Below are 25073 nucleotides of genomic sequence, written 5' to 3' on the forward strand. Positions count from 1 at the left end.
TAAGCTGAAGGATACCAATCTGAAACGGAACTCAAAGAAATGTGAGCTGTTTAAAAAAAAAGGTAATATCTCTTGGGCACACAATCAGGGAGGAGGGAATTTTCACTGACAAACAGAAAATTGAGGCTGTGCAGAACTGGCAAACTTCCCAGACACTCACAGATGTGCAAAGTTTTGTCAGACTCTGCTCCTATTATAGAAGGTTTATTTGTGAGTTTGCCAATATTGCAAAAATGCTGCATAGGTTGGGAGAGAAAGGGAAACCATTTCAGTGGTCAGCAGAGCATTTTCAGAGTTCAAACAGGCTCTTGCGTCTGCGCCTATCTTGGACTGTCCGTGATTCAAAAGACCTTTCATATTGACACAAATACTAGTGCTTACAGATTGGGGGCAGTATTGACACAAGAACATCAAGGACTTGAGAATATGATTGCTTATTACAGCAAAAGTTTAAGTTCTCTGGAGTGAAATTACTGCACCACTCAAAAGGAACTCCTGGCTGTGGATGAAAGGAAATGGGGCAGGGAAAGAAAAGTTCCAAGAAGATTTGGATGGAAGTAAAATTGTTTGGGGTTGGTTACGTGAAATGTCTAGACAGAAAGACACTGTAAATATGTAAATAGTTAAGCTTGTATCATATGTAATTTGTTAAATAGTTACTTTTCTTTCTATCTGGGATGGGTTGCTCAGGATGTCCCCATTTTGGACTCCATCAAGGTGATGGGTGAAGATAAGATGAGGGGTGTTTTCAGGCTCTGGATAAACCTTGCTGTTACTATTCAGCAGAAACACCACCCTTCATTTAAGATAGTTGTAAGAAGCCATTATAGATATTTTAGTGACCCAGCCAGCTGAAACAATTGGGCCCTCCAACCAAAACACAGGGTGTTACTGCTCAAAACAAAGGCACATATGGATGGAGAGGTTTCACTGGCTGTTGCTTTGTAGAGGTGTGTGTCTTTGTGAGAGAGAGGCAGAAAGACCAGAGGAAGGAAAGGAAAAGGCAGCAAGGAAACACCACATGCAGTCACAAAAGCACTGGGAGCATAGCCCTTGGAAAAAGTTAAGAGAGAGAGAGCTTTTGGGCCTAGTGCTGGCTACAGAGGAGATTGGAGCTATGAGCAAAGAAGATCTCTGTTTGATTCCTGCCTTGTTCAGAGAAACAGGACTTTGTCCATTCTTTGTAAATAAACAGGTTTGCATCCATCACCACTTTCTCCTCCTAACTAGAACAACCTTCAAGACTGAATTTTTGGCTTACTGCTTGGGTCAAAACAAGGTCACAATACATACATGCACCCATACATATGCACTGATTCACACACATGCACTCACACTATGATTTACACATCCCCATGCATTCATGCACATGCACACACACACTAATTCACATACGCTCACTCAGACATGCATGATTCTCACACATATATGCACATGCATAAACATAAGAACAGCCATACTGGGTCAGACCAAAGGTCCATCTAACCCAGTATCCTGTCTTCCGATAGTGGCCAATGCCAGGTGCCCAAGAGGGAATGAACAGAACAGGTAATCCATCAAGTGATCCATCCCTTCTGGCCCATTCCTAGCTTCTGGCAAACAGGGGCTGGGACACCATCCCTGCCCAGCCTGGCTAATAGCTATTGATGAACCCATCCTCCATGAAGTTAGCTAGTTCTTTTTTGAAGCCTGTGATAGTCTTGGCCTTCACAACATCCTCTGGCAAAGAGTTCCACAGGTTGAACATAAATGCACACATACACAGAGGGAGCTGATATGCACATAGGGACAGTGCTGACATGTCCCTATCAGTAAGGTACTGTGCATATACATATGGCCAAAATGAGAACTTATATCGATTTAGACAGGCTTTGAGATATTTCAACCAGTAGGGGGCAGCACTGCATCTATCTCTATCTCTATCTCTCTCTCCCTCCACCCCACTTATGGGGAGCTGGAAGAGATGCTTCTGTCTCTGTTTCCTGCCACTCCTGGGCCTATTTTCTCACCTCTCTAATGAACCGCTAATGAGCAGCCAATTCATTATGCCAATCAGCAGTGAGAGGGGAAAAAAAAGGTGTGGGGGGGGCAGACAGCTCTGGGCTCTCTATTGGGCAGGTCCTTGGGCAAGGACTATACTAGGATCAAATTTGCTCCCTGACCCCAAAGTGCAAAGCACAATTCAGCCTGAGTGCCACCACTGAGCTCTGTGACTCAGCAGTTCCCCCCACACCCCTGACACCTCACCTGCTGGCCCTCATCCAAAGCCCAATTGCAGCCCCTACAGCCCCCAATGCACGGCAGAGCCACCATGTGGCACCATGACCCTGCCACATTGCTGCACAACTCCAGACACCCCAGCTGGGAACTCCTCATGGGTGGGGGTAGATGTGAGCACATGGGGTCTCTGTTCTGGGCAGAAGGGGTCTCTGTAGACAGTTGACTTGCTGGCACAGTCTGGAGGGCAGAGGTGGCATGGCACTCCCTGTGGGTGGGCAGAGTTCCAGGCAGCCAGGGCACAGGGAGCAGACAGAGGTGGGACATGGGTTTCCATCAATAGGCAGGGGATGAGGGGACAGAGGTGAGCATGGGGTTCCCCATAGGCTGGGGTGTTGCAAGCAGAGCAGGGGAGCCCTCTCACCTTTACGCCCATCACGCTGGAAGTCCACGTGACACCACTCGCCGTCATTGACCTTCTTGTTGCTGGCCCGCATCTTGATGCCGCCAGAACCCATGTCCAGCAGCAGATAAAGGTGGCCGTCCAGCAGCTCCATGGCGAAGTAGTCAGCCTTGTGTGGACGCTCAGCACGGCCCTCCCGCGGGGGCTGCAGGCGCCCATGGCTGAAGAGCAGCAGCCCATTGGGCTCGGTGGTGCGGAAGTCAAAGGAGATGGAGCCAGTCTTCTTGGTGTTCCACTTGGGCAGGGAGATGTAGGCCTCGGGCGACTCAAAGGTGACTGGGTCCAGCGCTGCCACATTCTCACAGCGGAACACCAAGTCCCCATTGATCTTCATCTTGGGGTCGCCCTCCTTTGCCAGGCGCGACAGCTCCAGCTTGAAGTCATTGTTCTTGTACACAACCTGGTGGGGAGAGCTGCAGTGGGATACGAGGCCTTTGTCCTCTAGGGGGTGCCAACTTCGATCTGGCCCCCAGCAGGGACCTGCTGGCTGGCTCAGGGGGTAGGGAGATTGGCTAGCTTGCAGGGAGGTGGGGGGTGGAATACAAGGTCTTTTCCCTCTAGTTCCAATCTGGCTTCAAGTAAACAATGATCTAGTGCTGTTTCTATCTGATGGCTGCTATGTGTAATGAGTTTCCTGGGTCTCCTTCTGGTTCCTATTGTCTACATCACACACCAAATTCCATCCCTGCCAGCCCCCAAACAAGGATCATATGGGAATGGTCCTCAGTTGCCGCTGATGAGAGATACTCCTGCATTTCCTACCCTAAACTTTTGGGCAGCGTTGCTGTGGGATGTTAAACAGTCCTTGCACCACACCCCATAGGTGGCTGCATCACAGCGCTGGTCAAGGGATCCCCATAGACATAGACCAGGGGTAGGTAACCTATGGCATGCGTGCCAAAGGCAGCACACGAGCTGATTTTCAGTGGCACTCACACTGCCTGGGTCCTGGCCACTGGTCCAGGGGGCTCTGTATTTTAATTTAATTTTAAATGAAGCTTCTTAAACATTTTAAAACCTTATTTACTTTACATACAACAATAGTTTAGTTATATATTATAGACTTATAGAAAGAGACCTTCTAAAAACGTTAAAATTTATTTCTGGCACGGGAAACCTTAAATCAGATTGAATAAATGAAGACTCGGCACACCACTTCTGAAAGGTTGCCGACCCCTGACATAGACACTTCACCCAGCCCCAGAGGCAGCTGCATGTCATTGCATACTCACATCCTTGAGACACCCCATGAAGTTATTGCTGACTGGGGACCCCGGCAGGTCAGCTGTGTTGGGGCTGCCCCCAATGTAGAAAAAGTCATCTGAGCCCAGCATGGTATAATCCTCCTGTGTGTAGCCCGTCGTTGTCAGGATGCCATCCACGGAAATGGTCACCTGTCCGTCATAATTGCAGGGGTGGGGTGGGGCAGTGGCAGGGAAGTGGGAGGGGTGCGGGAGGGGTGGAAACAAGCAGACAACAGAATATTAACCGCCTGGGGCTGGTGAGGGGCTGGGGGGTGATGAGGGGAGAGGTGGCTAAGCCATTTTTATGTCTGGTTGTCTCTTTGGAGGAATGCCAGTATTTGGGACTTGGGGAAAGGGGGAGTTGAATAAAATTTGATGGGGGCTTGAAAGAGGCGGCACAAAATTTTATGTGGGAGGTGGATTGCAATGGGGTTGTTCACAATATTTGATGGGCTGAAAAGGGGGAGTGGACAAAAATTGATGGAGGGGCTAGAAAAGGGGGAACATAAGATTTGACCAAGGGAGGGTGGTTCACAAGATTTAATGGGGGAAGAGGGCTGGGGAGGGGATTGTCGCAGATTTGTTGGGGAGGGTCTGCACAAGATTTGGTGGGGGGCTGGGAAGAGGGGTGCACCAGTTTTGATGGCCTGTCACTAGCTCTGCCAGGGGGGTTAGTGATATTATAGGCAGCTAGACCTGTTGGGTGATGGATAAGCGCCATATATCCCATCCCAATCTGCCCTCCAAACCCCCCCCCCCCCCCGGCTGCACCCCACTCACCACAGCTGCAGCTCCTCACCGAGGTCCAGGTTGGGGTGCAAAGCTGACAGTGTTGCCCTAAACCAAGCCGGGACCTCCCACTGTCCACCCTGGTTGGCCTAGGGCATATGACACATCTCCCCTGCCTTAGTTTGGGCAGTTGGGACCTCTGACACACTTGGCATAATGGCAGGTCCAAGAAAAGATGGGGATACAGGCACATCTGTGGGGAGGGGTAATGTATGGGCTGTGTGGGGATGGGTGGCAATGGCTGTTAGTGAGGAGGCTGAGGGGAGGAAGCTGAATGAATGGCCATTGTGTGAGGAGGCTGAGGGAGGAGGGGAAATGGCTGTTTAGTGAGGAGGCTGGGGGAGGAGGGGAAATGGCCGTTTGATGAGGATTTTGGCAGAGGTGGGGAAATGGCCGTTCGGTGAGGAGGCTGGGGAGGAGGGGAAATGCCCATTTGGTGAGGAGGCTGGGGGAGGAGGGGGAGTTGGCGGTTCTGGGAGGAGGCTGGGGCCGGGGAATGGCCCTTCTATGAGGAGGGCATTGGAGGGGTAATGGGCGTTGTGTGATGAGGCTGGGGTAGGAGGGGGAATGGCCATTCTCTGAGGAGGCTGGCGGCCGGGGGGGGGAAATGGCCATTCTGTGTGTGGGGGGGGGGGGTGGCCATTCTGTGAGGAGGCTTTTGGAGGGTTAATGGCCGTTGTGTGAGGAGGTTGGGGGGGGGGGGAATGGCCATTCTGTGAGGAGGCTGGGGGGGGATGGCCGTTCTGTGAGGAGGCTGGGGAGGAAAATGGCCATTTAGTGAGGAGGCTGTTGGAGGGGTAATGGCCGTTCAGTGAATAGGTGGGAAGGAAATGGCCGGTGTGTGAGGAGGCTGGGCAGAGGGGCAGAATGGGTATTCTGTGAGGAGGCTGTCAGGGGGCAGAATGGCCGTTCTGTGAGGAGGCTGGGGGGGGCAGGAAATAGCCATTCAATGAGGAGGGTGTTGAAGGTGAATGGCCATTATGTGAGGAGGCTGTTGGAGGGGGAATGGCCATTCAGTGAGGATTTGGTGGTTGGGGTGATAACCACTGTTCCCTGAGTAGGCTGTGAGTAGGGGTGTAACAGCCAATCTGGGGCAGGACAATGGGTAACAGCGTCTTTGGGAGGAGACAAGGGGAACAGCTGTTCCGGGAGGAGGCTATGGTGGCAATGGCCACTGTGGTATGGGTGTAGGGAACAGCTGTTCTGTGATAAGGTTGTATGGAGAGGGTGGGTAACAACTGGTATGTGGAGATTACAGAAGTTGGGGTAACAGCTGTTCTAGGGGAAGCTCGGGGCAGTTAACAGGCATTATAGGAGGGGTTAGAGGGAGGTAACAGATGGTCTGTGGGGAAGCTGTAACAGGGTGTGCGTGTGTGCGTGTGTGTGTGTGTTGGCCAGGAGAGAAGTAGGAAGGGAGAAACAGTTGGTCAGTGGGAGGCTGTGGGAAGAGTAATAGCCAGCCCACAGGGGGGATACAGGGAGGGAAGGTATCAGATAGTCTGCGGGTAATGGTTGTTCAGGGTGAGGTAGGTTGGGGTAAGAGAAGGCAGTTCTGAGCCTTTCTGCGGTATGTGGAAAGATAGGGATTTCTCATCCTGTCCAGTAGAGGGCACTGCTTGCTTGCGCGCATGCAAACACACAGAGCTGTGATCCTAGCTATCCAGGAGCAGTCCATATACATACAGACAGGAAATTCTCATTCTATCCTGTAAGGGACAGTTCTCGTTTTCTCTCTCTCTCTCTCTCTCTCTCTCTCTCACACACACACACACTCACAGTTTGTTCTGATCCTATCTAGTAGTGGGTAATACACACACTTACTCAAGCAGTTATGATGAATATCTGACATGGGGGCAATAGGCATACATGAACACATGCACACTTCCGAACCTGTCTATTAGGGAGCAACGCACACATACACATAAACACACACTGAGGCAGTTCTGATGTCCAGGATGGGGCAATACACATAAGCACGCACATATGGGCAGTTCTGATTCTATAGTATCTCTCTCTCACACACACACATACACACACGCAGTTCTAATTCTGATTCTGTTCCGCAGGGGGCAGTACATACACAGAGAATTATGATCATCTCCAGTAGGAGGCGGTACACATCCATTTGCACACACGCACTTCTGATCCTATCTAGTAGGAAACATCACATATGTGCACACACACACCTGATCATTTCTAGTATGGTGCAGTACATACAAGCATGCCCAAACACAGGCAGTTCTGATTATATACAGTATGGAGCAGTACACGCACATGCAGACACAGAGGCAGTTCTGATCTTGTCCAATAGGGGGCAGTATATGTGCACGCACACATGCATACACACAAACACTTCTGATTCTGTACAGTATGAAACAGTATACACACACACAGGCAGCTCTGAGCCTGTGCAGTGGGGTGTAGTACACACGCACACACAGTTATGATCAACTCCAGTAGAGAGCAGTACATGTGCATGTATGCTCACACACACACACACACACACACATTTCTGATCCTATCTAGTAGACAAACAAGCAGTCCTCCGTTTATGCAGTATTGAGCAGGACACAAATACACATACAGACAGTCCTGAACAATACATTTATGAGCAGTATATATATATATATATACACACACACAGAGGCCATTCTGCTCCTGTCTAGGAGGGGGGCAGAACATCACCAAACCTAGAGGCAGTCCTCATTCTATCCCAGGATTGAGCAGTGTACACATGCACACATAGGCAGTTCTGATCCTATCCAATAGGGGTAGTACTTACACACAGAGAGTGTTCTCTCTCTCTCTCTCTCTCTCACACACACACACACACCACCCAGAACAAAATCAGAATTGCCCCTGTATATTCACTATGAAGAAGCATATACACACACAAAGGCATTTCTGAACCTGTCCAGTAGGGGACAGTATGCACACGCATACACACACACACATGCTATACAGGCTGTTCTGATCCTATTCCAGTGGTAGTACACACACACACCAAGGGTGTATCAGTACACAGATAAATCCTCTATTACCCCACCAGCCCTCCCTGATGCCCTGCACATCCATCCTGTTTGCGGAGGGAGGACCTGAACCCCAATGCTGCAGCAACCGCTTGCAGCACATATGGGGGCTTTGCCCCACAATGCTCGCTAACCGGATCACAGTGTTGGCTCTAGTTCAGATCCAAAGTCCACCCCACTGCTTTGGGTGCTGGTTCTGATCCAGGCTTGATCTCTGAAGCAGTGGAATAAGGTAAGTCAGGCTCTCCTGGAAGCATTTCCCCCTGATATATAGGTACCACAACAACCCTAGCACAAATTGTTAACCCCGTGTCACGAGGTTTGGGGGAGACAGGATGGGGCTGCATTTTGTACCCCCATCCCTCCCAATTCTTGTTTCAACCCATCAAATCTTGTGCATATGAGGGCTCTGGCCTGGAGGAACCATTGTGTTTATTGAGGGACTAGAAAGGTGGCCAGGAGGACTAGTTGTGTTTTTCTTTGTTGGGGAGACTGTTTGTTGGGGGGGCTGTTTCTTGATACTCAGTGGGAATGCATGGGTGAGAGGTTATGGGGAAGGATTTGGGGGTGGGGGATTGTGGTTTGTTAAACTCCTTTCAATTGGTCCATTTCCTCTTCCCCATAAAGCAGGGAATGGGGGGGAGGGGAGGCTGTGGGGGGTCACATTAGTATTGGTCAGTACAACGACATGCAAAAGAAGTTAGAATAGGAAGGGGAAGAGAAGGGCAGGAAGGCATAAAGTCCAAGCTGGGGTCCCTCCTTGTAGACAGTGCTCCTCCCCAAGTCCTGCTGTCAAAGGCTAAAGCCTTGGGGTGGAACTGTCCCTTAAGCTGCTAGACAGGCTGACCCTGTGGTTGGAAGAGGCTCCCTTAAGCACTCCATTAAGCACAGGCCAATGAAGACCCACATCACTACATGGGGGCGACACTCAGACAAGCCCTATGACATTCCAGCTAACAGAATATGCAGCAGCTGAAGTCATTCCTGGATCCTGACCTGGCTACAAGCCCCAGGGTGAAAACAGCAGAGGGAGCTCCCAGACAGAGCGAGTCAGGGACAGACAGATGACAGCCTCCCACTCCCCACCCTTAGAGCTGGGAATAAAACAGGAGCTCCCAGCTCCCTCTGCTTTTATTACTAGACCCCCCGTTTCCTCCCAGAGCTGGAAATAGAACCCAGGAATCCTGACTCTCAGCCCTTCCTACTCTAACCACCAGATCCCATTCCCCACCCAGAGCCAATGATAGAACTCAGAAGCTGTGACTCCTAGTCCGTTTCCCCCAGCTCTAACCCACTGCACCCCACTTCCTTGCAAGAGCTGGGCACAGAACCCAGGCATCCTGACTCCCAACCCTACCCTGTTCTGACCCCCAAATCCCACTCCCCACCGAGAGCTTGGGATAGAAGGCAGAAGTCTTGGCTCCCAGCCCCACCTCTCACACACTCTAACCCACTCAACCCCACTTCCCTGCAAGAGCTGGGCACAGAACCCAGGAGTTCTGCCTCCCAGCTTTCCCCCATCCCATTGCTCTAACCTCTAGACACCACTCCCCTGTCAGAGGCAGGCTAGAAATCTGTTAGTTAAAAAACAAAAATCTCATCTGCGGACAAACTGCCCCCACTAAAAAGCTAATCTAAAAGGAGGGATCCCAGTTCCGACAGGCCCTGCATAGGACAGAGCGCCCCTGTGGGGAAGGGAGTGGGGATGTTTTGGATTAGTAAAAGAATTTGGGGATCTGTTTTCCTCAGACAAACTTAAAAGTTCAGACAGAAAAATGGCAGTTAGTAGGAACAGTAAGACAATCTTCATTAGCACAGTATTAGTACCACAGGAGTTAATTATCAGCTGGCATTAATCATGGCTCTTGGTTAATTAATTAATTAATCATCAAAGAGAGAGAGAAAGAGAGAGATTGGCGAAGAGAAAGAGACTCGGATGGAGAGAGAGAGAGAGGAAAGCCATGCAGGGCAGAAAGGCAGAATGAGCGATAGCCAGAGCCGTGCATGTTAGACAGGTTTGGGGGTTCCAAGGGGGGGTCATGGACCAATGGGGGGCAGAGAGAGAGAAAGAGAGAGATGCAGGCTGAGGCATGCACGGGGGGGGGGGTTAAAATGATGGAAATGGAGTGGGCTGGCTGGGGGGTGGTTTGTAACGGGAGCACCTGTGTGATTGGTAAACAAGAGTGTGGGTTGTACTACAATCCCAGAACCCTCCTCCCACACACACCAGAGCCCTCCCTCACAAACATCCTAGAGCTCACACATATGTACACACACACACACAGCCTTCCCCACACAAACCAGAGATAGCCCTCTTCTCCACACACTGCAGAACCCTCTCTCTCACTCTCTCTCTCTCACACACACACACACACCAGAGCTATCCCCCTTCCGCACACACTCCAAAACCCTCCCTCACACCCACATACACCAGAGCCATCAACACACACATATACACACACGCTTCTCCCCCCCTCCCCCAAGGGCTCCTCCCTCACACATACAGCAGAGCTAGCTTCCCCTTCCACAGCAGAGGTTTCCACCCCAACACCTACATTAGCTATCCCTCCACACACACGCAAGAGGTCTCTCTCTTTCAAACACACACACATGCCCCAGAGCTCTCCTTTGCCATGCACATACACTGAAACTCCCATCAATACACATGGGCCAGGGCTCTTCCCCGAGTCACAACACAGTATCCCCAACACATACCAAAGCTCTCCCCCTTGCACACAACAGAGCCCCATATACACACAAACCAGAGCTTTCCCATCAAACATTCACTAGAGTTCTCCCCCTCCACACCCCAGAACTCACACGCCCATTTCCCCATTAAATGAGTTACTTCTCACATTCACATGCACACACGAGCTATCCCTCCAAACATCCACACAGCAGAGAGATTCCGCCTGCACACACACACACACACACACACCTACCTAGAGCTATTCCCCCCCACGCACACCAAAGCTATTTCTACCCACTCACACACACGCACCACAGTTATTCTCCCACACAAGAGCTACTCACCCTACACACATAACACAGCTATTCACACACACACACACAAGCACCAGAACTGTCGTCCCCACCAACACACATCTGCTCCTATGATTGCTCCTGTGCCTGCCTTGTTCTAAGCCTTGTCCCCAGCCTTGCTTCAGGCCTGCTCCTGCCTTGTTCCTCTCCCGCTCCAGTCCTGCTCCTTTGCCTGGTACCTAGGGTGACCAGACAGCAAATGTGAAAAATCAGGACAGGGGGTGGGGGGTAATAGGAGCCTATATAAGAAAAAGACCCCAAAATTGGGACTGTCCCTATAAAATCAGGACATCTGGTCATCCTACTGGTACCTGACTCTGGCTCTGACCCCTAGAGCAATCACTAGGTCTGACAGCCATAGCAACTAGACGCGACTGCTCATGCCCTGGTCTGTGCCAGTTTGAGTAGCCCACCTAAAAATGGAGAAGGGACAGATTCCACTACTGGGATGGACCCTGCTAAGGCCATCTTCCTGTCTCATCTTGCAGAACCTGTAGACTCAGGTTGCGGTTCTACCTCTCACTCTAGTACCTTGCACAAACATTTCTCTGCTAGTACTCTGGATGGCCAATTGGCGCCTGACACACCCCCTTCTCCTGCTCCAGCTATGGCACCCCACAATGTCAGAGGTTTACCTGGAAGCGCAAGTGTACAGCAGTTTCTCAGGTAATTTCAGAGACTTGGAATTTGCCTGAGTGCATAATGTCTCCACCCAGTGCAAAATTACCCCTGACTTGGTAGAGTCCGTTGATGGTTCACTCCTTTCTTTGGACCCAGTCACTCACCAGTCTGCCCACTTAGAAGTCACTACCTTTCAAGGTTATCAAGAAATCCTTCAATGCAGGTTGATCCATGCACCGCATTCCCTGGACCATCACCCATGACCCACATATCCGCTGGATGACAGGCATGAGGCATTTTAGCTCACCATACTGCTGGTAATCTTGCTTCCTGAAATCCAACCACAGAGCAGAAGTCCTCTGCAGCTCTGCCTGCCTCCAGGAGTATTCCAAGACAGAGGGGGTTAGTCCAAAGGGAAACTCGGCAACCCCCACTGCCTTCCCAATAGCCTCGGTATCCACCAAATATCAAGACTTAGCTGAGGTATTCAACAAAAAGGAAGCTGGCATCTTGCTGCCCCACCGACCTCTAGACTGAGCAGAGGGACCTTTCAGGCATATATATTCTCCCTCAGAACATGAGTTACAAATTCTCCAGAGCTATCACCAAGAAAATCTGCACAAGGGATTCATCCATCCCTCCATGTCCCCAGCTGGGGCTTCAATTTTCTTTGTGAGTAAGAAGGATGGTTTCCCTGCAGCCTTGTGTGGATTACTGGGCATTAAACAATGTTACTATCTGGAACCAGTACCCCTTACCCCTCATCAAGCTCTCTGAAAGACTTTGCTCTGCCAAGGTCTTCATTAGATTGGACCTTTGTGGAACTCATAACTCGGTTCAGATTCAAGAAGGAGATGAATATAAGAATGCCTTCTGCACATAGTATGGACACTTGGAGTAGTTGGTTATGCCATTTGACTTGTGCAATGCTCCGTTGACTTTCCAGCATTTCATTAATGATATCTTTAGGGACATGCTGGGCCAATTTGTGATTATTTACCTTGATGACATCCTCTGAGGACCTTCATCTGCAGATCCAGATCTCCACAACCAACATATACACTGCAGCTACAGAACGGGGGGAGATCGATCTAAGTTACACAACTTCAGCTACATGAATAACATAGCTGAAGTCAACGTACTTAGATCTATTTATCACAGAGTCCACACTTCGCTATGTCAACGGGAGACACTCTCCAGTTGACTCCTCTTGCGCTTCTCATTCAGAGTACAGGAGTCGCCAGGTGAGCGATCTGTGGTTGATTTAGCGGGTCTTCACTAGACTCGCTAAATCAACCGCTGATTCATCAATCGCCGCGCGTCGATCCCCTGGTAAATGTAGACAATCCCCTAGAGAGACTGCCAGAACTTATATGCCAACCTTAAGAAGTGTGAATTTGATCAGGGCTCAGTCAAATTCCTTGGGTAGATTGTTTTCCCAAAGGGACTAACTATGGACCCGCACAAGTGGCAGCCATATCCAACTGGGCTTTTCCAAAGGACACATAAGAGGTACAGTGATTCCAGGGCTTGGGCGACTTTACCAACAGCTAATGGGGTTTTCTAGCCTGGTTGCTCTGATGACAATGCTTTTGTGAAAAGGATCCAGGTTCATCTTGTCCTCAGAAGCCCACCCTGCCTTAGATCTGCTAAAAAAGGCATTCACCACAGCATCCATCCTTATCCATCCAGATCCCACTAAGCCATTCATGGTGGAAGCTGACACATCAAACTTTGCCATCGGTGCAGTGTTATCAAAACAAGCGGGCCTCCCTAGCCAACTTCATGCCTCTGCCTTTCATTCCTGTAAACTAACTCCAGTGGAAAGAAATTATGATATCTGGGACAAGATGGCCTTCGAGGAACGGCATCATCCTGTAGAGGGAGCCCAGTTCCAAGTCCAGGTCCTTATGGACCACAAGAACCTGGAATCCCTCCAAATGGCCAGACACCACAATCAATGCCAGATCCGCTGGTCCCTCCTTGTTGCCTGATTTGACTTCATGGTAACCTATTGTCTGGGAACAGGATATTGAAAGGTGAATGCTCTGTCTTCCAAGGATGAGTATCTTGAACCTGGTGGAGGACCTCCTTTAACCATTCCTAAAGTGCCCAATTTTTGTCAATGAGTCTGTAGACAGCAGTCTGATGCCCTGCATTCATTCTCTGCTGCCCATCGATGTGTTTGCAATCCAGATCTGCCAGACCCTAGGAGGTGCAGATGCCCAGCCAGACTCAGAGTTCAGACTACAAGATGGTGTTCTCTATCACAGGGATCTAATTTGTGTTCCAGAGAGCCAGCCTAGACTTCGGGTCTTTAAATTATGACATGACATGTGCTTGCTAGTCACTTCAGTCAATCCGAGACCAGGAGCCCAGTTTGGCTAACTTTCTGGTGGCCAGGTCTATGCACTTACATCAAGAAATATATGAAGTCCTGCAAACCTCTACTCTGGAACCAACAGTCCACACTCCAGACAGCTTGGCTTCCTCCAACCCTTGCCTATTCCACCCCAGCACTGGTCGACTGTATCTAGTGATTTAATTGGGGAGAGGCTTCGCTCTCATGGGCACACAATAATCCTAATCGTGGCCAATCTTCTAACTACGACAACGCACGTGGTTCCATCCCACGCCATCCCTACTACCCTGGAAATGGTACATCTCTTCTTAGAGAACATCTTCTGTTATCATGGATTACCAACTGGCACCATGTCAGACTGGCATCCCCCGTTCATTTCCCATTTTTGGCGAGAGTTTCTAAGACTTCTTGGCATTGAGCCTCTCACCTCATCTGCCTATCACCCGCAAACTAATGGGCAAACAGAACGAGTGAACCAGATTCTTGGAAAATATCTCCGCTGTTTTTTGAATTACCACCAAGATAACTGGTTTTCCCTGCTTTCCTGTGCAGAATTTGCCTACAGAATGCAACCCACGCTTCCGCCCAACAAAGTCCATTTTTTGGTAACTACGGCTTTCATCCACATTGCCATCCAGACACATCCATGAGTTCCTAGTACCTGCTGCCATGGACTTGACCACCCACCTGCACCAAGTGCACCAATAACTCAAGGAATAGTAGTGATCTGCTAAAGAAGCTTGCAAGCACAATGCTGGCCAAGGTTGCCAGATCACCCGCAACCTTGCCATGGTGTTTGGTTTGTTTTGGTTATCCACTCAGAATCTTCAATCAACTCATCCATCAGCCAAGCTAGAGCAGTGATACCTGGCCCCATTCACAATCTCAAACCAGGAGAACCCAGTAACATTCAAGTGACAGCTACCCAAGTCCCTAAAGATCCATCCTATATTTCATGTCTCCATTCTAAAGCCTTACACTGAGACCCATTCCTGAACCACTCCAACACACTGCTACCACTCATAACCATTAGAGGGCAGGAAGGATACTTGGTACAACGGATTCTTGACGCCCCACAATGAGTTAGGAAAAACTCCAGTATCTGGTGGACTGGGCTATGGTCCAAACAACCAGTCCTGGAAACCAATAGAGAACATCTATGTCCCAGACCAACTATGGGACTTCCTCCAAACTATACCAAGATGCCTGGCCCTAGAGCCATTAGGAGGTGCTCCTCAAAGAGGAGGGGTACTGTCAGGAATCATGAGCCTGAGACCAGCAAGCTGACCTGCAGATATCCTAATTGGCTGAGGGGTATCACCAGGACTGTTTTTAAGCCCAGCAGCTGCAGTAGGCTAGTGGCTGCTCAACATTTAAGACCAAAGCTGCAATTTCTTCTGTGTCTGCCTTGTCCCCTGCTTTACTCCAGACCCGCTTCTGCCTTGTTCTTGTCCTGCTCCAGCCCTGCTCCCTTGCCTTGTTCCTGACTCTAGCTCTGACCTTTGGCTCTGTTCCTGGCCTCTGACTACTGCTCTGACCACTATACCTTACCACTCCTGCCCCAGTTCATGACACACACAGGGAGCTATTGTTCACACTCATACACACACACACACACACACACACACACACACACACACACCAGGACTATTCCTCCCTCCTCCAAAGGTCATGAACTATGGATTTAAGATCCTTCAACTGAGCTTGTGGCTGGCCAGTTCAGCCTTCCAGCAGGTTAATGAGCCCAGCTGGGCAGCAGCAGAATCACCTGATTGGCCAACTCACTCAGTTGGCTGCAAGGAGTCAGCAGGTCTGCATTTAAGCTCAGCAGTGGCAGCAGTCCATGGTTGCTCAATGCTTACACCTGCAGCTGCAATATTCCTTGTGCCTGCTTTGTTCCCAGCCTTGCTCCAGCCCTGCTCCCTTGCCCGGCTTCTAACTCTGGCTCTGACCCTTGGTTCGTCTCCTGGTTTCTGACTTCAGCTCTGACCCTTGGCTCTAACCATTAGGTCAGACTGCCCACATCCCAGTCCCTGATAGTTTGAGCAGCCCAAAGAACAGAGAAGACCCGATTTGGCTGCAGGGATGGACCCCTACAAACCCAGGTCGAAACCCTGCAGGAACATAATGTAGTGCTGCGGGTGCTAGCCACATAATCAGTGACTCAGGCCCCTCCAGAACCGAAGATCCCAATACCTGACAAGTTTGATAGTGACCACACAAAATTCCACAAGTTCTTAAACCAGTGCCTTCTCCTGTTCTTGCTGGACCTGCAGTTGTTTCCCACAGACCGAACCAGGGTGGGACTCATCATTAATCTGATGACTGGGGAAACATTGGCATGGGCCTCTCAACTGCTTGAGAAATCTATTCCCCTCTTGAGTGAGTTCAAGGAGTTTGTCCAAGCCTCAACAGTGATCTTTGACCACCCGAATTGTACGCACAGGGCAGAAGCCATGCTACAGATCCTGAGGCAAAGATGCCAGCCAGTTGCTAACTACGCTGCAGATTTTTGACACCTAGGTGACACACACAGAATGAAAACAAGGCCTCTCAGTGCTATCGTTTCCGGCTTGATCCAAATGATGAAATCAAAGATGAGCTTGCATGGATAGATTTCCCCACTACTCTGGACACATTTAGCAACCTATGCCTCAAGACTGACAATTGCTTATTGGAACGCTGCCAAGAAAGGAGAGTGGCTTCTCAATTCACATCCGTCTCAACAGCACCGGTCAGTCAACATCCAGTGCCCACTGCACAGTCTGAACTTGTGTAGGTGGTCATGGCGGAGAAGGCCTGATACCAGGTATTGGGTCTCTGCCTCTACTGTGGGGAATTTGGGCACTTTGCTTTGACCTGTCCTGCAAAGGCTAGTTCCATATCTCAACTGGGAAATGCCAGGCCACAGCCCCCGGACTTCCCCACTGGTGTGGCATCCAATCAGCACCGAAGCACCTTCTGCTTCCACTCTGTCTATGGCATCCTCTTCTGATGGAGGTCAGCTTGAAAGTAATGATTGACTATCTGTCTCTTCCAGAAGCTTTATGGACTTGGACTTCGCTTGCGCACACAGGATCCCAGCACAGCACAAGGACTTACCCAATGTAACAGAATCCATTGACAGATCACTCCTCTCATCAGGTCCCATCACCTCTGAGACTGCGCCCTTAAAAGTCACAACCCTTCAGTGGCATCACAAAGCCATTCAATTGGGTCTGGTTTGTTCCCGCACTTCCTGGACATCCACGGTGTTATCACACTCATGATCCACACATCCTCTGGAGGGCAGGAACGATTCGTTTCCTCTTGTTCTACTGTCAATAGTCTTGTCACCCTGAACCGGGTCTCAAGTTGGAGGCTAATTTTTAGTATAACCCCAAGGAAACCCTGACCTTTTGGTTACCCTGGGACAGAAAGGCTGAGTCCAATAGATTCTCAGTCAACACCTGCCTCGACAATACTGATGAAATACTGTGACCTTGCAGAATTCTTCGACAAGAGGAAGGCTGATATCTTCCTGCCTCACAGTCACTATGACTGTCCCATTGGCCTCCAGCCAGGGGCCGACATCCCTTTTGGATATATTTACTCCCTCTCAGTTCCTGAGTTGTGGATGCTCCAAGAGTATCTACAAAAAAATCTGGAAAAGGGATTAACCCTCCTGATCTGTATCTGGGAAAGGGATGAGTGGAAGACTGCCTTCCATACCTGATAGGGGCATTTGGAATACTTACTAATGGCCTTCAGGCTGTGCAGTGCTCCAACACTTTATCCATGACACTTTCAGAGACCTGTTAGATCAATTCATCGCTCTCTACCTAAACAATATTCTTGTTTTTTTCTGAGGATCAAGCTCTTCATGACCAACATGTATTTTGAGTTTTGGAAAGGTTTTGCCAGAATTATCTCATTGTTAAATTGGAGAAATGTGAATTTGATCACAGTACGATCAAGTTCCTCAGGTGTATTATATCACCTGATGATCTATCTATGGAACTATGCATTTATGTCCCAGGTGGTCAGCCTATGCTCGAAGTTCTGAAATCATGTCATGACTCACCGCTCGCTGGTCCCTTTGGTGGAACTAAAAGAAGAAACTTAGTTTCATGGAACTTCATGGTGGCCATGTATGCATTGGTATGGACTAGTATACCATGAAATATGTTAATTCCTACAACTTGGTCTCCTCCAGGCCTTGCCCACCCCATCGTAGTCCTGGTCCACCAAGTCCCTGGCCTTCATTGTAGAATTACCTTGCTCCCATGGTTGTTCAGTGGTGCTAGGTGCAGTTGACTTCTTAACTAAAATGGCCCACTTTGTCCCTTCTCACACATTCCCTACAACCCTGCAAACAGCCCGCCTCTTTCTAAAGCATGTCTTCCGGCTCCAGGGACTGCTGACTGGCACTGTGTCAGACAGAGACCCACAATCTATTTCCCATTTCTGGCACAGGCTTTTAAAACTCCTGCATATAGAGCTCTTTACCTCAGGCCAATGGACAGACAGAACAGATAAACCAGATCATAGAGCAATACCTCCAGTGGTTCTTAAATTATAACCAGGATAATTGGGTCTCCCTCCTGTCATAAGTCAAGTTCACCTACAACAATTCAATCCATGCCTCCACCCAATAGAGCTCATTCCACAAAAATTACGGCTTTTATCTCTGCTTTCACCCACCATTGCCCACAAACTCCCCAGTTCCTGCAGCGGCGGACCGGTCACGTATCTGAATCACATGCAACAAGAACTTACAGAAGATCTGGAAGCCTCCAAGGAAACCTACAAGTGTTATGCTGATCAGGGCTACCATGCCACACCTCACTTTAGCACTAGGGACAAAGTCTGGCTATCAACTTGAAATCTCAGATCAACCCAGCTATCATCAATAGCTAGCCCCATTCAAGATTCTCAAGCAGATCAACCCAGAGATATTCATGTTTCTATTACTAGAGTCAATGAAGACCCATCCGGTGTTCCATAGCTCCCTCTTGTGGACCCCTTCCCAGGTCAATACAATCTGTCATTGCTACCCATTGCAGTCCCTGGACAAGAAAAATACCTTGTCCAACAAATTATTGACTCCAAGCAAGTGTAGGGCCAGCTTCATTACTTAATGAAATGGGAGGGCTATGGTCCTAATGACCAGTCATGGGAACCGGCAGAGAAAGTTCATGCACCACGGTTACTACAGGACTTTCATCAGGCCCATCCCAAGTAGCACAGGCTGAGGGCCCCTAGAAGGTACCCTTGAAAGGGGTCGGTATGTCAAGAACTCGGCTAAGCCTGAGGGCTGGCCGGTTCAGCTTTCAGGCAGGTTAATGAGCCCAGCTGGGCCTGACTGGCCAGACCAGCTGGGCCTGACTGGCCGGCCCACCTGATTGGCTGGAAAAGAGCCAAGAGGTCTTCATTTAATCTCAGCAGCAGCACGTGCATGAACTGTTCCCAGCTTTACTCCAGCCATGCTCCGGCCTCATTCCACCCTTGCTCCAGACCTACTCCTGCCTAGTTCCTGTCCAGCTCCAGTCTGCTCCAGCCCTGATCCTGACTCTGGCTCTGACTCCCAGTCCCTGACACAGAGCTATTCCCACCCCCCACCCCCATCAGAGTGATTGCCCTCTCCACATACATATCAGAGCTATTCCCAGCCCCCCCCGCCATGCATCAGAGCTATTCACCCCCACATACACACACCACAGCTATTGCCCAACACACACACCTGAGCTATTGCCCTGAGAGTTATAGCCCCCCACACACGTGTACGTGTCTAGAGCTATTGTCCCACACACACACCAGATCTACTCCACACATACACCCATACACCCCATAGTATTCCCCCCCACACCAGCATGCTCCCCCTCCACACACACATGCACCAAAGCTATTCCACCTGCACAGACACACACAGGCACCAGAGCTATTACCACACACACCTGCATACACACACCCAAGCTATTCCACCTGTGCATGCACGCGTGCACACATACACACACAGAGAGGCACCAGAGCTATTACCCCACACCTGCATACACGCACCAGAGCTATTCCACCTACACACACACCCCAAAGCTATTACCCCCCCACCATACACACCAGTGCGCTTTCCCCCTTCCTCCCATCCCATTGCCTATCTGAATCCTAAAACTCTGGGCATAGATTTTAGGTGCTGGCTTTTCAGTAATGGGCAAAATGCATATTCAAGGGAGTCGGATGTCGCTGCTGCACACCTGCACACCCAGAGGGAGTGTGTATATTGCACAATCACAAAAAAGCGTAAAGGAGCAAGGTTTTCATTGTGCAATTGCACACCTATGCACAGAAACACACACACTCAGCAGCAATGTGTGAGTTGCACAAACACACAGAGTGGAAGAGTGTTGGTTGCATACACATGTATACATACTAAAGGAACTGTGTGTTATATTCCACAATCAGTGTTGCACGCTCAGGGGCAATGTCAGTTCACGATCATGCCAAAATCCACAATCAGCTTGCACACACATGCCCAAGCAGGGGCAACACATCCATTGCACCATCACCCACCCCAAGAGGACCCATGTGAAACTGTCCCCCTGTGTGTGCACAAGCACAAGAGGCCACAAGTCTGCTGAACAATCACACTCATCACCGTGCACTGACAGCAATGTGATGTGTTTCATTCACACACATCACACTAGTGGATCACCATCATCCCTCACCCACTTATGCATGGGGAGGGGTTGTGTCTCCCAACTCGCAGGCTCCCTCCCCACCCCGAGATACTCATATCGCAAGGACTGTTGCAGGCTGCTGCTCACACATGGAGTCTTGGAAACTCTCCAGGCTGGTGAGATCAGAAGGGAGAGCTACCCTTGCACTGATAGAGGGGAATGGGCTGGTTATAGGTAGCTGGCACCATCCCAGGGAATCATGCACCATGGTAGCTGTCTCAGTCCCCCAGACCAGTGGGGAGGGATGTGTAATACTCACAGACCAATGTCAATTGTGAACCTCCCCACATGCCCGCACACACACTCCATGGCGTCGCCTGGGACCTTAACACTGAGAACCCAGAGATACTGCATGCAGCCACCTCTGGGGCAGAGCATGGCAAAGCTGCACAGATCTATACATTCACATACTCATACCCTCACTTCATGTTTCCTACAAACCCCCACACACATACCCCTCCATGCACTCACCCTACACACTCATATGCCTCCATGCACATGCCCTACACTCCTTCACCCCGGCTCACATCATTGCACACTTGCACCCCCATGTACACACCCTTCACACTCATATGCCTCCTTCCACATTCCCTACAAGCTCACCCTGCCAATGCACCCCTCTCCCCCCGGGCAGGGCACTGGAACAAGGGGTGCTGGGGATGCAGCAGTGCCTCCTCGTTTGGCAACTGAATGCCTGGCTTCCATCGTACACGTGTTACTGTTTTATTCAGTGGCTTACTATCCCCTGCCCCAGTGTACATATTCTACAGGCTCACAGCCCTCCAGTGCACACGCCCTACAGACTCCACAGCACCCCCAATGAGCATGCCCCATGTGCTCACTCCCCCCACCCCCCCCGCACACTCCCTAATCACACATAGGCTGGAGCTATGGTCCCTGGCCCCACATCCTTCCTGAACTGGCCCAGACTACGGTGCTCCTGTTAGAAAGGCCCTGGCAGTCAGTCAGAGCTGTGGGAGGAGTGGGGTGGGGGACAGCAGGGAAAGGGAAGGGAGGAGGGTGGGAAGGATGGTGTCAGACACAGTGTTAGTTCAGCCCCAGAGAGTCGCTCTCAAAATAAAAACCGGACACAAGAGCAGCATGCCCCAGTCAGTCCCAGCATGCCATGCGATATGGAGGGCCAGTGGCACCACCCGTGGCGGGAGTCGGGATGACAGCCAGGACATCCAGTGGGGTTAACAGGCCAGCCTGCAGCCAGCCACACCCTTGGGGTGGGATTCCCAATGGGGCTGGGGGGACATCCCTTATAGGCCTGGTCCAAAGCCCACTGAGAGTGATGGAGAGACTCAGCTTTGGAGAAGGTGTGAGTGGATAACCCCATGGAACTACCCCAGATGCATAGTGCAGAGGGGCAAGGTGAGGGAGAAATGTGGCTTGCACCCCCAAAACATCCAAATTAATGGTCCATCTTTCATTGCCCCCTTGCTCCCACCCTCCAATCAACCTCTGGTCCTGACCCCACTGGCTGCCATTAGCCCATTTCCCACAATCCCTGGCGGGTTCGCCGCCATGGAGCAGATGTGACGCGCACAGAAGTTGCTTCATGGGATGGTGTTTTCCATGGATTTTTTGTTGTTGTTGTTGTTTTTGAGGGGGAGGGGGAGGTAAAAGGAATAAAAAATGTAAAACCAAGAGTAAAAATAAAGAAATAATATATTTTTAATTTTTTTTTAATTTATTTTTGGAAAAAAAAAATCCAATAAAGTTAAAAAAATTTTGCTTTTAGAAAAGAAAAAAAAAATTCCCCCCAAAAATAAATAAAAATATAAACAAATTTAAAAATGTTGCTTTTGGAAAAGAAAGAAAAAGACTTTTAAAAAATGTTTTTGGTTAAAAAAAATTTAATTACAAGCTTGAGCGGTTCAAAAACAATGGATTTTTTTTAATACCACATTTGGTAGGTTGGTTTTAATCTTATACCAACCCGGGGTATTGGATATCGTCAATTTTATACTGACATTGATTTGTGGTTCATGTCAACTTTATACCAACCTTGGTTTGGTCGATTGGTTGGTTTTCAATCTACACCAACCTAAGTTTGATTGTACGGTGAGTATTTGATTCTTTTCATTTTATGCCAACTCTGCACTGGCAGCAGGGTTGATTCTGCACTGACTCCAGAGTGGCTGACCAGTTTGTTTCCAGTTCTTGATTTTAGACTTATCACAGTTTGATTATTTAGTTGTTAATTTTGTGTGTGTTTGGGTAGTTTATTTCAACCTTTAAGTTTTGAAAATTATATTTCACTTTCTTGTGTAGTACTTAAAGAAAAAATTAAGAAATTAAAATAATGATAATTAAAAGCCCAATTAATTAAGTAAAAACCAAAAGGAGGGAAGGGAAAAGATAAAACCCACGGCAAACCAAACGATTAGACAATTAGAGTGATATCTACCAGGTAATGCAGTTTGTTTACCATAGCGTGTCCAATTCCTGCGTGCTATATGTATTAAAAAAATAAAATAAATGAGGGAAAGGGGGAATAATAAAAAAAACAGAAAAGAAAAGGAAAAAAATGACCAACCATGAAAATCAAGGGAGATAAAAGAGGGAAAAAATCAATTTTCCCATCGCAAGAAGGGCGATCAGGTTGTTTGTTTTTAAAAAGAATCCACCCACCTTCCCCTTGCACATCCCGCTCTCCCCCACCCCCCGACCAAACTCCTCCCCCTCCCAACCATAAAGTATTATAGAGAGAGAGATCTTGGTTAGTAAGAATAAAAGAAAGGAAAAGAGACTATTTAAATTAAAGACTTGAAAAGAAATGACCGACATTCCATTGGATGAGACAAGGAGGGTTAGTTCTGGCGTCTCTGGTTGAGAGCTGGAGTCTTTCAAGAAGCGTGTTAGTAACACACACACAAAAAAGTTGTCAACGTAATTTCTAACGAGGTGGGGGGTTTGGGGGGTGAAGGGTGGGGAGGGGGAAGGAGGAAAAGCAAGGCCTGTGTTAGCAGGATTAGTAGATCCTAAGTGGCTGGCTCTGGGGTCAGCAGAGAGTGGGGGAGTGGGCTGTATCCCCAGCCAGGGGAGTCCAGATTTTATCTTGTATGTTGTGTGAGGAGGAGTGTATTATTGGGGGAGTGCTGGGGGCAAGTTGGGGGGGAGAGGAACCAGCTCCCCCACTCCAGTTCCTGAGACTGTTAAAAATTTGTCCTGCTTTTTGTTAATTATTTTTCTTAATTAACTTTAGTCCAAAAAAGGGAAAGAATCAGAAACCAGGTTAGAAGGAGAAGCCAGTATGGAGGGGGAGCCTCAGTCTGCAGGCAGGGAGGGGGAGGGGTGAGTCAGATGCACCCCATGCACCCACTCCCTGGACTCCCACCCAACCTCTTCTACACCCTCACCATCTTCCCCATGTCTGCTACACCCCCACCCAACCTCCCCCACCTCCCCCAGTACATACCAGCCACACCCACCTCCCCCTCACCCGCATCCAACCTCCTCTACTTCCTCCACCACCTCAGTATACACAAACCCCACACACCTCCCCCACTCCCCCACCCAACCTCCCCCCAGTACACACCTGCCCCACACCTCCCGCTCACCCCCATCCAACCTCTCCCACCTCCCCCCAGTACATACCGGCCCCACACACACCCACTCACCTGAACCCAACCTCCTCTACCTCCCCAACATCCCCCCATACACAGCAGCCCCACACCTCCCCCTCACCCGCACCCAATCTCCTCTAGCTTCCCCACACACACCTCCCCTCCCCCCACCCAACCTCCCCCTCATCCCCACCCAATCTCCCCCACCTCCCCCCAGTACATACCAACCCCACACACCTCCCCTCACACCAACTCTCCCTACCTGCCCAATACACACCTACAACCCACACCTCAACTCCTCTACTTCCCTGAGCTTCCACTCCACCCTAGCTCCTCCTCCCACTGCCCAAAGCCCTCCCTCTTTGCCTACCCAATCCCTCCTGCAACTCCCTCCACCCCCCAACCTCCTCCACCTCATCCTCACCCCCAACCCCCCCGGCCTCAATGCAGCCTGTCCCTGCCCCCGGAACTCCCTATGAGTCACCAGACAGTGCCTAAGAATGAGGCTCCCCCCAAACAGTCACAAAGTAATAAGAACAGCCTAGCCAGTTGGTCGGTCAGACCCAGTGGTCTCTGTCCCGTGGGGTGGAAGGGGTCCTGCAGTCCAGACACCATGGAGAGGAGTGGGGTGTCTAAGCCAGGGGATATCGTGGTGCATAACCACCCAACGCAACGCAATGCTCTGTCCATTCCCCAAATCCCCCAGGGTCCTGGCTCCCAGCCCCTGTCCCCCTCCATTCTAACCACTAGACCCCAGCCCCCTCCCAGAGCTGGGATGGAACCCTTCCATGAGACTGCTGGGAGATTAGTGGGTGTTTAGCAGCGGGATGAGTGGCTGGGGCGGGGGCATGCCGAGCCCTGAGAGGCAGGGGGCGGGAGGGCGCCCATCCATTTTACCTTGGCTCCTGCGCTGCAGCATCATGCAGGTCCAGATATCCAAAGACACTGGGAGCTGCCAGTTCTATCAGTGCAACGGGTGGATTTATGCAGAGTGCATGGGCCACAATGCCCACAGGCA

The 25073-nt window shown here is 49.9% G+C and overlaps 1 protein-coding gene across 1 annotated transcript in view; it reads right to left on the reverse strand.

The window, feature by feature from the left end:
- The window catches only part of NRXN2 (neurexin 2), a gene marked incomplete in the record, with an annotated part of 299307 nt that overhangs the window by 152161 nt on the left and 122073 nt on the right, over positions 1–25073 (reverse strand). The window contains 3 exon segments of the mRNA XM_034774999.1: positions 2642–3080; positions 3913–4074; positions 22918–22941. Coding sequence (XP_034630890.1) covers positions 2642–3080; positions 3913–4074; positions 22918–22941 — 625 coding nt within the window.

This window comes from Trachemys scripta, chromosome 7 (genome assembly GCF_013100865.1).
Source record: "Trachemys scripta elegans isolate TJP31775 chromosome 7, CAS_Tse_1.0, whole genome shotgun sequence".
Taxonomy (NCBI): domain Eukaryota; kingdom Metazoa; phylum Chordata; order Testudines; family Emydidae; genus Trachemys; species Trachemys scripta.